At 35.6% G+C, this 13,138-nt stretch overlaps 1 protein-coding gene across 4 annotated transcripts in view; it reads right to left on the minus strand.

The window, feature by feature from the left end:
- The window catches only part of CCDC152 (coiled-coil domain containing 152), a 101,146-nt gene that overhangs the window by 53,693 nt on the left and 34,315 nt on the right, over positions 1-13,138 (minus strand). For 3 of the 4 annotated variants that reach the window (XR_012472765.1, XM_074208310.1, XM_074208308.1), the window contains exon 4: positions 11,442-11,510. The exons of the other annotated variant lie outside the window; for it this stretch is intronic. Coding sequence is in view for 2 of the 3 variants with exons in the window: in XM_074208310.1 (XP_074064411.1) it covers positions 11,442-11,510 (69 nt within the window). In the remaining variant the exon portion in view is untranslated. The remainder of the gene's footprint in view (positions 1-11,441; positions 11,511-13,138) is intronic. 4 annotated transcript variants of the gene reach the window in all.

Here is a 13,138-nt window from a genome sequence, read left to right on the forward strand (position 1 = left end):
TCGGCTGCTATAGAGTTTTTCCTTCTGTGAATTTCTTGTGTCTCTTTTACCATTAAGTCATTTACGTTTTTTTTTAAGGTATTATTTTTCTTTAGTATTCTTTTTTTTTTTTTTAGGTTTTTGCAAGGCAAATGGGGTTGAGTGGCTTGCTCAAGGCCACACGGCTAGGTAATTATTAAGCATCTGAGACTGGATTTGAACCCAGGTACTCCTGACTCCAGGGCTGGTGCTTTATCCACTACGACACCTAGCTACCCCCTTTTTTTTTTTAGTTTTTTTTGCAAGGCAATGGGGTTAAGTGGCTTGCCCACGGCCACACAGCTAGGTAATTATTAAGTGTCTGAGACTGGATTTGAACCCAGGTACTACTGACTCCAAGGCCAGTGCTTTATCCACTGTGCCACCTAAGCCACCCCTTTCAGTATTCTTTTACCAAGCTGTTAATATTCTTTTTATAATTTTCTTTTATCAATTTCATTTCTTTTCTAAATTTTTCTTCTACAACTCTTTAGCTCTTTCTTTGGCTCTCTAAGAATTCATATTGAGCTTGTGTCCGATTTACATTTTTCTTTGATGCTTTCATTGTAGTTGTTTTTATATGACTAACTCCCAGTGCTCCTTTATACTCTAGAACTGTGACCTAGAACTTCGAATGAGCTAGAGTTGCCAGTTGGTGCCAGGTATATCCAGTGCTAGCAAAGGGTCTCCTATAATTTCTTTCTGATCAGTTGTCCAATCTCTCCTTACTGTCTCTAGACTAAGAACTACTGAGAATGTGCTCTTGCATTTGCTGTTACTACTGCTACATATGTAGTCTCTGGTCAGATTTCTACTTCAGTATCACAAACTCCCCCTGACAACCTACCAATTTTTCTTATGTTAAAAGAATGTCTCACAATGACCTTTAGTTGACCTTGATGTTCCAAAATTTGAGTAAGGTATTATTTTAAAGTTGTTGGAGGGGGGAAGTTGAAAGAGTTTCAGCTGGATTGCCTCTAATTTTCATCTTGGCTCCACCCCCTACCCTTGGTCTTTTCCCAAGTTGTTTACAATTCTCTGACTTATAGCTACAGAAAGAGAAAACACTTAGATGTTTTTTCTGCTGACCTCAGGACCAAAGTTCCCTTTGACTTCCTTGGTCACTTACTTATAATTTGGTTGCCTGATTATGGGATATTTATGCTTTCTTAAGATGGTATGGATTTTCTTTGCTCTGAAGAGTGCTATGTGATTTCCTAGTTAATGTTAAGTTGATTTAAGTTGACCACATCTCCAAGTAGTATCCACCAGAGTTGTTCATTTTCCCCATATATAAAAGTAGCATTTCTCAAATGATGTGCTTCAGAAACTTGGGATTTCAGGAAGTAGTCTAAAGGGTTCTACAGAGGAAATAGTTACAATGGTAGCTAAGCATATACATGAAACCCATTTTTAGAAAATGTGCCAATTGCATATTAAGTGCAAACGCAGTTAATGGAGGTAACCATAGGAAATTCCTTGAACTCAATCACAGGACCAAAAAAATTAATATCTTATTGATCTAGAACCAATCACTGAATGCATCCAGTGGTGTGTGACACACAATCAACTGATAGCACTGTTTTTAATATATAGATTCATTTCCTTACCTTTAATTTTTTTACTATTTTTGCACTGCTCATAACGCATATTCGAGTAAAATTGGGAAGTTTAAAGAGATGATTGCAAGAAAATAACAATATCAGAGAATGGCAAAGAAGTAAACTGACAGTTTCCTAAATCAAGAATGAATCCTATATGGAGAAAATGAGATCTTATTTTTTCTCCATATTAAGTTTATTTTTATTAATCTTGTTGTGGGTTCAATTGTTTTTTAAAATTTTCTTTATTTAAGGCAATGGGATTAAGTGACTTACCCAAGGTCACACAGCTAGGCAATTAATAAGTGTCTGAGGTTGGATTTGAACTCAGATCCTCCTGAATTCAGGACTGGTGCTCTCTCCACTGTGCCACCTAGTTGCATCTGGGAGTTCTAATGTTGTTACCAAAATTTAGAAAGTTAGTTCCATTGTTAAAGTAAAATTACAAAGGTGTTCACAAACATTCCAATGACTTTAGGATTAAAATTCTTGATTTTCTTAAAGAAAATACAGTGAATTGAAACAATTATAAATAAAGGAGAAAATAAAAACTATTGTAAACAGAGTATCTGTTATATCCAATATTGCTCCTAATTGGGCAGTAATTACATTTGTGGATGCTGCATGTAATAGTAATTGTTTTTTGTTTTCAGTTGAATTTAAGATCCTTTAAAAAAACGGCTCATGTCATTTTTCACCCATAAGAGTATTCCTTTTAAGATCATTTTTTCATTGCTAAAGATTTGCAATCAAAGAATCTATGTTTGAATTATGGCCCTGTCAATTTTTTATTTGTGTGACCTTGGTCAACTCACTTAACCCTTTTGGATCTCAGCTTTCTCCTTTGTAAAATGAAGGGATTAAAGTAGATGACTTTGTAAGGCCATAGATCATAGTATCAAGAAGGAATCTTAGAAGTCAGTGAATTCCACCCCCTCATTTTATAGATGAGAGACCTGAGACAAAGGCAGGTTAAATAAAATACTGAATATCACATTAGTAACAAGTGAGCTTTGAGTCTTTGGACACAATATTTGATACTCTGGAAATACTCATAATATACAGGTAATGGAGGAGTGTCTGAAATGACAAGTTATTTAATTTTAACTAGAAGGATATTAAATAAATTTGGAAACCCCTGAACAAGAAAGTAACTAAATGCAGGGTGAGAAGTAGTTTCCTGGTTTGAGATAAAGACGGATGAATGGTTCAGTTCTTTAGGTCACATGGAAAAATCTGTTCTATGCTAATATACTCTAATACTCATTTCTTATGCTATTTCCTAGGTTCTGATGAGTGAATTTTTGTCTTAACTTACCTGGAACTGGGTTTCTGTCTCATTTTCCAGCCACCATTTCCAAATGCTAATGTTACATGCAGATTTTACCCCTTCTCAACTCTCCATTATGTGATTGATGTCTTCTCCCATTAGAATGTAAACTCTTTGAGAGCAGGAATTAACTTGATTGCTTGTATTTATATCCTTTACGCTTTTTTTTTTTTTTTTTTTTTTTTAGTTTTTGCAAGGTGATGGGGTTAACTGGCTTGCCCAAGGCCACATGGCTAGGTAATTATTAAGTGTCTGAGGTCAGATTTGAACTCAGGAACTCCTGACTCCAGGGCTGGTGCCCTATTTACTGTGCCACCTAGCTGCCCCTATCCTTTACACTTAATATAGCGTCTGTCAAATGTTCTATCTATCTATCTTGGGAGGAAGGAGATTGATCTTCTGAACTGTAAGTGCAGTAGTCACCCACAGGCTGATCTTAATGCTGTTCATTGGGGAAGGTTTAACAAACTTTATTTTTCTAATTGAAGCTAGTTCACTTCTCCTTAGGCAGTTTGGCATTCCTCCACTCCTAAGGGCTTACCACAGTGTGAGCATCTGACTGGTTTTAGTTTTACTGCTGCTTAAAACCCCATAACTCAAGTGATTCATCAGCTGTGGCCTTTCTGAGATTACAAGGGTATACCACTATGCCCAATGATCTATGTATCTAATTTACCTACCTACCCATATAGAGTAGGTGAGAAGATGAGAAGTGAATAGATGAGAGATGTTTCACAGGAGTATCAAGTAAATTTGGTTGTTTTGTAGAAAATATATGGTCTCAGGCATTAGGATCCCCACAGTCTGGATGTCTTTGGAATTTGACTGCTCCAAGGATGTTCACTTTCACTGGGTAGTTGATTCTCAGGTGTAATCCAAGATCCAGAATATCATAATCCAAGCCTTATGAGCCCCTTAATGCAGATGCTGCTAAATCTTGTTTAATCCTGACTATAGTTCCACAATAATTGAATTATTTCTTTCTGGCTGCTTGTAATATTTTCTCTTTGACGTGGGAGTTCTGGAATTTGGTTATAATATTCCTGAGAGTTTTTATTTTGGAATCTCTTTCAGGAGATGATCAGAGGATTCCCTCAATTTCTATTTTACCTTCTGCTTCTAGGATATCAGAGAAATTTTTGCTGGATTATTTCTTGAAAAATGAAGTCTAGGTTCTTTTCCTTTATCTTTCTTGGATCTGTTTTCCAGGTCAGTTGTTTTTCCAATGAAATATTTCACATATTCTTCTAGTTTTTGTTTTATTGTTTCTTGATTTCTTACAAAGTCATCAGCTTCCCTTAGCTCCATTCTACATTTGAAGGAATCACTTTCTTCAGAGAGCTTTTGTATCTCCTTTTGCAACTGGCCAATTCTACTTTTTAAGGTATTTTTCTTATTTGCCTTTTGGTTTGCTTTTTTCCATTTGACCCAAAATGGTTTTTAAGATGTCACTGTCGTCAGTAATTTTTTTGTATTTTATTCACCAAGTTGCTGACTTGGTTTTCACGATTTTCCCACATCACCGTCATTTCTCTTTCCAACTTTTCCTCTACTTCCCCTACTTGATCTTCAAATTTTTTTTGAGCTCTTCTATAGCCTGAGACCAATTCATATTTTTTCTTGAAGATCTTGGATACAGAAGCTTTGACTTTATCTTTTGAATGTGTATTTTGATCTTCCATAGGACCAAAGTAATTGTCTATGGTATGATTTTTTTCTTCTGGTTGTTTGCTCATTTCCCTAGTCTATGACTTGATTCAATGTACTGTCCCAAGCATTTGAGGGGTTTTTTTTTGCAGCTGTTGTCAGGGATACCCACAAGGACTTCAGTTCCTTCAAGGTCTTATGAGAGGTTATGACTATACTCCTGGCCTGTGCTCTGCTCCTTTTTGCCCTGGAACTGTGAGGAGAGTCCCTACTCCACTATGGCAATAAAGCTCCTTTTGCTGAGACTGGGGCCCTGGTGTGTTACATGGATCTGAGCATGGGCAAAAGAAGTCCCCCTCAGGGATAGGAAAAAGACCTCTGCAATCTCCACTGATCCCCTTACTATCTGTGGGTTGAGCTCTGTGGAAGCAGTTGACTAAGTAGCCCTTGGCCAGGTAGCTCCCAGGCTTGTTCCTGGTTCCTGGAGCTGGGTTGGCACTGGACTGGGCTCCCCTCTCACTCTGGTGCTGCAGAGTTTTCCTGCTAAGCTTCCTAATTGTCATTGGCAATCCCTGGATCCCTGGTCTGAGAGGTTGGAAACTGCCACCACTTCTACAGACTCAACCCCATGGGCTGGTCCTAGATGGATGGAGCCGGTTTGCTCCAGGGTAGCCAAAGCTTTCTAACCCCAATGTAACAGAGTCTTCCAGTGGATCTTCCAAGTTGTTTTGGGTTGGAAAATTATTTCACTCAGTCTTTTTGTGGGTTCTGCCACTCTAGAATTATTTAAAGGTATTTAGAATGGTTTCAGGGAAAGCTTTCAGGAGTTCCTGCTTCCATTCCACCATCTTGACTCCACAGTGGTTCTCAATTTTTTGATCAACCTTTTTTTGTAGCTCTCTTGCTCTAGTAGTAATAATAATATATATTCCACATATCAGACATAATCCATATGTATATACATATATATTGTTCTACATGATCCTAGGATCAGAAGTAGTAGTAACAAAAGCATAATGTTTCATAGTTCTTGGCAGTGATAATTCTTTTTCTTTTAAAAAATCTGAAAAATCTGATTAATTTCATCATGAAATCATACAGGAGGATATGAAAAACCCAGTTTTTCATTTATTCTTTGAAATTGCAGTGGAATGATTACCTAGCTGTGTGGCCTTGGGCAAGCCACTTAACCCCATTTGCCTTGCAAAAACCTTAAAAAAAAAAGAAAGAAATTGCAGAGGCACTGACAAAATATTGTTCTTTACCTTAGCAAGGGACCCCAACCACTTTTCTGTATGTTCTTTCCATAGGGGAGGAAAAATAATCCAGTATAAACAGAGGTGCCCAAAGTTTATGAAGCAGTCACAGATGTGATCCTCTAGAGAATTTGAGAGAGAATGGGAAATTAAGGTGGCAAGAGTAGGACTACTTTCTGAAGAAATTTCAAAGTTCACTATCTGAAAAAGATACTCCTCTATTGGAAACAACTGCCTTTGCTGATAAAGCACTGATATGGAACAGTTAGCATGGAAAGACATAAGCAAAAATTAGTTAAATCAATCCTTGAGATCACATATAAAGTTTATAAGTGCTATACATACATTATAGCATTTGATCCTTATAATAAGTTTGTGAGGAAGGTGCTTGAGTTATTCCTATTTCCATTTTACAGTTGAGAAAACTGAATCTTATAAAGGTAAATGATTTACTTATCCAATGTCGGTCAGCTTGTTATCTCAATCAGTGGGATTTGAAACCAGTTTTCTCCTGATTCTGAGGAGATAATTGAGTCAGATAATTGACCCTACCATTGCTTAGTACATTGAAGAAGAAAAATTAATATTTCAATATTAAATATTTATTTTATTATTCATATTAATACATTTTATTGACAGATACTATATTACACATTTTGAGTTAGTCACACATTAATCTATTTACAGACCTGTAAAATATCTCACATTTTTTCTTTTTTAAAATAATATTTTCCCCAATTACATGATCTCCCATTCTTTTAAGCAAAAGTGATGAACCTTTCAAATACTCCTTTAAACAAAAATGATGCTCAACATAGATTCAGAACTTTATCTTTATAAGGGTTTAAATGGTTTTACTTTGAACTTGTATCAGTTTGTTGCTTTTAAAGAAACCTTGAGATAGCTTTAGATTTACTCAAATTCTAAAAATGATAGGCCATAAGAAACCACTTGATCCTATGGAATCTGAGGAGATTCTATTAAAATTCTATTAACTCATTAATACCATGGAAGAATATATTTTACTCCAAACTGAATGTAGATCTTTGAATTCTGAACAAGGAACTTTCTTTTTTTAAATTTATTTTTATTTATTTTTAGCTTTTTTTAAAATTTATTTTGAGTTTTATAATTTTCTCCCAGTCTTACTTCTCTCCCCCCACTCCCCCCACAGAAAGCAATCTGTCAGTCTTTACATTGTTTCCATGTTGTACATTGATCCAAATTGAGTATGATGAGAGAGAGAAATCATATCCTTAAAGAAGAAACAAAGTACTGCGGGTAGCTAGGTGGCTAATGGATAAAGCACTGGCCTTGGAGTCAGGAGTAGCTGGGTTCAAATCCGGGCTCAGACACCTAATAATTACCTAGCTGTGTGGCCTTGGGCAAGCCACTTAACCCCATTTGCCTTGCAAAAAAAAAAAAGAAGAAACAAAGTATAAGATAACAAGATCAGACAATAAGACAGCAGTTTTTTTCTAAATTAAAGGGAATAGTCCTTGAACTTTGATCAACAAGGAACTTTCAAATTGATCTATCTAAATATCTATCTATCTATCTATCTATCTATCTATCTATCTATGGAGTGGGGCTCCATCTATGCTTTAGGAAAGAACTTTAAGGAAAAGGAAAGAGTAAGAGAAGATAATTAGAAGTATTTCTAATAAAAGAGGATAAATACAACATAAATATATATGAAATATATATGTAAATTTTTTTTACCCTTAAGAAATTTGCAATAACTCAAGTTTATGAGGTGCTTGGAAGAACAATGGTTTGTTTGAGATATTGTTTGATTTAAACTGAATTGGAGAAGTGACATGTTGACAGACATATATTTATAGCTAAATGAGAAAAGGGCAAGAGTGACTGGTCTGTCCATTTGATTGGAACCCTTATAAAAATAAAATAGGCTTAACCCAAAGAGTCCAGCTATTGGGATAAAAACTGTCTCTTCGATAACTGTTGGGAAAATTGGAAGTTAGTATGGAAAAAACTTAGATCAGACCAACACCTCACACCCTATACCAAGATAAGATACAAATGGATATAGGATTTAGATATAAAAAAATATTATAAGTAAACTAGAAGATCAAGTAGTAGTTTACCTGTCAGATCTATGGAAAGGGAAGCAGTTTATGACCAAGGAAGAGATGGAGAACATCATTAAAAACAAATTAGAGGGGCGACTAGGTGGTGCAGTGGATAGAGCACCGGCCCTGGAGTCAGGAGTATCTGGGTTCAAATCAGGCCTCAGACACTTAATAATTACCTAGCTGTGTGGCCTTGGGCAAGCCACTTAACATTGCCCTGGGGAAAAAAAATCAAACTAGGTAATTTTGATTACATTAAATTAAAAAGCTTTTGCACAGACAAAACCACTGTAACCAAGATCAAAAGAAATGTAGTAAATTGGGAAACAATTTTTGCAACTAGTATTTCTGACAAAGCACTCATTTCTGAAATATACTGAGAACTGAATCAAATTTTCAAAAAAAATAAGCCATTTCCCAATTGACGAATGGTCAAAAGATATGCAAAGGCAATTTACAGCTGAGGAAATCAAAGCAATCTATAGTCATATGAAAAATTGCTCCAAAACATTACTGATTCGAGAAATGCAAATTAAAATATCTCTGAGATACCACCTCACACCTCTCAGACTGGGCAGTATGAAAGGACAATCATCAATGTTGGAAGGGATGAAGGAAATCTGGGAAACGAATATGTTGTTGGTGGAGCTGTGAACTCATCCAACCTTTCTGGAGAGCAATTTGGAATTGTGCCCAAACGGCAATAAAAATGTGCATACCCTTTGATCTAGCAATACCACTACTGGGTCTATACCCTGGAGAGATTATGAAAAAGGGTAAAAACATCACTTGTACAAAAATATTCATAGCAGCACTGTTTATAGTGGCAAAGAATTGGAAATTAAGTGAATGTCCTTTAATTGGGGAATGGGCTTAACAAACTGTGGTATATGTATGTCATGGAACACTATTGTTCTATTAGAAACCAGGAGGGATAGGAATTCAGGGAAGCCTAGAAGGATTTGCATGAACTGATGCTGAGCGAGATGAGCAGAACCAGAAAAACCTTGTACACCCTAACAGCAACATGGGGGTGATGATCAACCTTGATGGACTTGCTCATTCCATCAGTGCAACAACCAGGGACAATTCTGGGCTATCTGCAATGGAGAATACCATCTGTATCCAGAGAAAGAATTATGGACTTTGAACAAAGATCAAAGATTATTACCTTCAAATTAGAAAAAAAAGTTCAGTTATCTCAATATGTAATTTTACTATCTCATAACTTTATTTTTCTTCCTTAAGGACATGATTTCTTTTTTATCACATTCAACTGAGATCAATGTATACCATGGAAACAATGTAAAGACTAGTTTTCTGTGGGGGGTAGGGGGAGGGAAGCAAGAATGGGTGGAAAATTGTAAAACTCAAAATAAACAAAATCTTTCTTTTTTTTTTAACTTTCAAAGAATTTATTTGTACTTCAAACTTCAACTTAATATTGGAATTTTGTAAGTACAGCAACCTGAAACAAATGCTTAATTACCTTTTAAATTTACAGATACCATATTTGTAAATACCTGAAATCACATTAAAGAAAACAAAATGATCACTATAAATAATTATACTTTCTTTGAACTTTTTAATAGGACAAATATATGCAAAATAATATTTTTTCAGCAACCAAAAGCATTAACTCAATATTCAGAATCACAGTGTCATTTAACTAATACTTTTAAAGAACTAAGGTAAAAGTCTCTTTAGCTTTATTAGATTTGGGAAGAAAATAACCAAGTTGAATTTATAAACAACACAGAAAAAATAAGTAGAGCTTTCCCACATGAGTACAAAAAGCTTCCCTTGAGTTAGTTTTTATGTTTCATCAAACCTGAAGAGAAACAATAACTAAAAGTAACTCCAAATCATAAACTCAGCCCTAAGAAGTCTTTAGGTGGACTCTGAGTATTTATTATCTGTAGTACAAACAGAGGTTCAACTTGAGGTCCTAAAATTAAAATCAGACAATGACTCCCACCACCAAAACACAAATATCCCTTTAAAAGAAGTTCCACATGCTGGGTTGCATTTAAATAAAAATCTTTCTTAAAAAATAAAAAAATAAAAGTATAACAGGCTTAGGACCAATTGTGGTCCTAGGCATATGCAGTTGTGCCATGAATAACTGTATGGTCCAAATGTTTTTTTATGTTACGTATCTAAGATATGATCTCAGCCCATGACCAAAACCCCCTCCAAACTCATTGTATAGGAAAAATATCAGTCACTACCATTACATAATCTCTAAGCACTAAACATTTTACTTCAAGAATACACTGACTTATTAAGAAAATTAAGAATATTCAGAGTAGAAAATACCTTTGACTTTTTTGAAGTTGATTAAAGTATTTGCTATGATTAACTCAGAAGTTTTACCTGATGCCACTTTCAAAAGAGAGAATTCTAAGAAGGATGAATCATTGCTCAGATACAACATGGAACCTCTTAAATATTTTATTAATAATTTAAGAAAGCCTGAACAGAAAGTTTGATCTCCAAGTACAGGACTCAGGTGAAGCATAGGAAGGTGAACAAGAAGGATTAATTGGGAACTTAATAATGTTGAACTGTTTGTATTCCTGAATGGGAAGAAGATACTGATAACTTATATGAACCTTCTCATTTATAAGAGCAGTTAGAAGGAACATATAGACAAGGCATAGGAGGGAGCTGAAAATGATATTTTATGGTATAAAGATGAAGTCAATGGGTGATAAAGGAAAGTACTGGAAGGAAGGCAAAAGAGAGGAAGAAAAGCAAAGAAAAGAGTCAAGAAAAAGCTTTTGCAATGGAGTGAAATGGGGGAAGGTGGGGGGGGATTCTTCATTCTCAATCAGAAGTAGCTCAGAGAGGAAATAACATACATACTTAATAGGGTATAGAAATCTATCTTACCCTAGAGAAAAATGAGAGGAAATGGATGGGATAAGTGGGAATAGGGAGAGGAAAAGGGGAGTGGGTGATAGAAGAGAGGGAAGATTGTGGGACACTTCTGAACAGGGACAGAGTGAAAGGATCAAGAGAATAGAATAAGTGAGAGTGGGGAGGAATAGAGTGGAAGTAGATATAGCTAGTAATATCAACTGTGGGAAAAGATATTGAAGCAACTGCTCTGGTGGACTTATGATAAAAAAGCAACTCATCCCAGAGTCAGAGCTGTTGGAATCTGAACACAGACTGAAGTACACCTTTTCCCCTCTCTCACTATTCTTGAGGTTTCTCTAGCTTTTTTTTGGAGGGGAGGGAGAGGGTTTATCTTTACTTTCACAACAAGATTATTGAAATAATATAAAATAAATAAATCAAATTGTCACTCAAAAATAATTTAACATTAAATAAATCAAGTACTTGTGGTTTTGAAGACAACTAAATAAAGCCAAATTAGTGGGCTCTTATTGTTAATGGGGTTAAGGCTTCCATTTTTTAAGAGGTTCTAAAGTAAATCAGATCTATGTCTTCAATGAAATGAACTAAAATTCAACTTTTAAAACTTTACCTTTCAAATTATAATGATTTTCAATAGTTTTCTGGAGTCCATTTATCACATTCTGCAAAACTGTGCATTCTAAAAAATAAAAGTAAAAAATTCACTTGTAAACTTTTTAAAAAGTCAATTTTTATTGTATTCCTTTTTTTAAATTTTATTTTTAAATTTTTGCAATTTTTCCTCTAATCTTGCTTCCCTCCCCCCCACCCCCTCAGAAGGCAGTCTGTTAGTCTTTACATTGTCTACATGGTATACACTGATCTAAGTTGAATGTGATGACAGAGAAATCATATCCTTAAGGAAGAAAAATAAAGTATTGTGCCTGATTGTTGCACCAATGGAATGAACAAGTCCATCAAGATTGGTCATCACCCCCATGTTGCCACTAGGGTGTACAATGGTCCTCTGGTTCTGCTCATTTCGCTCAGCATTACTCCATGCAAATCTTTCTGGGCTTCCCTGAATTCCCATCCCTCCTGGCTTCTAATAAAACAATAGTGTTCTATCACATGCATATACCACATTTTATTAAGCCACTCCCCAAATGATGGACATTTACATTAATTTCCAATTCTTTGCCACTACAAACAGAGCTACTATGAATATTTTTGTGCAAGTGATTTTTTTCATGTATTACTAAAATATTCTTGTTTAAGAGTAAACATAATACCCCTCCCCCCATATAGACCCTCATGAAAAATAAAATAAAGAGGAAAAAAAATGTTTCATTCTGTGTTCTGATACCATCAGCTCTGTCTTGGGTGGATCACAATTCTTTATGATAAGTCCATCATAAAAGTTACTTACATATTTTTCCACTGTTGCTGATTATAATTCTCCCCATCCATTCTTCCCTACTACCATATATTATATTTTCTCTCTCCTTTCACTCTGTCCTTCTTCTAAAATGTGCTGTAGGGTAGCTAAGCAGCACAGCAGACTGATCACCGGCCCAGGGACAAAGAGACCCTGAGCCCTCATACCACCCCTGAGACCCAGCAACCACCCGACCCCATGGTTCCGGACAGGCCACCCAATCCCAGTCCCTTGCAATAAGTAAAAAAGAAAATGTGTTATATCTGACTTTTCTCTCCTATGGTCTACCCTCTCCCTCTATCATCCACATTTCCTCCCCCGCTTCCCCTCCTCTTCGTTTTACTCTAGATGTCTATACCCTGTTGAGTGTGTATGCTGTTTCCTCTCTGAGTCATTTCTGATGAGAGTGAAGGTTACCTCATTTTCCCTTCGCCTTCCCCCCTTCCATATCATTGCAAAAGCTCATTGTAAAATATATATATATATATATATATATATATGTATATATATATATATATATATCTTTTATATGAAATATCTTAGCCTATTCCACCTTTCCTTTTTCTTACTCCCAGTACATTTCCCTTTTAGCCATTGACTCCATCCTTACAATACATTATATCTTCAAATTCAGTTCTTTCCTGTGCTTCATCTATAAAAGCTTCTTCTACCTGCTTTATTAAATGAGATGTTTCATATGAGTATTATCAGTATCACTTTTCTATGCAGGCATACATGCAGTTCATCATCATTAAGTCTCTAATATTTAATTTTTTTTAAAATTTACAGCAATGGGATTGACTTGCCCAAGGTCACACAGCTAGGCACTTATTTAGTGTCTGAGGCTGCATTTGAACTCAGGTACTCCTGACTCCAAGGCTGGTATAAAT

Source organism: Macrotis lagotis, chromosome X, assembly GCF_037893015.1.
Source record: "Macrotis lagotis isolate mMagLag1 chromosome X, bilby.v1.9.chrom.fasta, whole genome shotgun sequence".
NCBI classification, from domain to species: domain Eukaryota; kingdom Metazoa; phylum Chordata; class Mammalia; order Peramelemorphia; family Peramelidae; genus Macrotis; species Macrotis lagotis.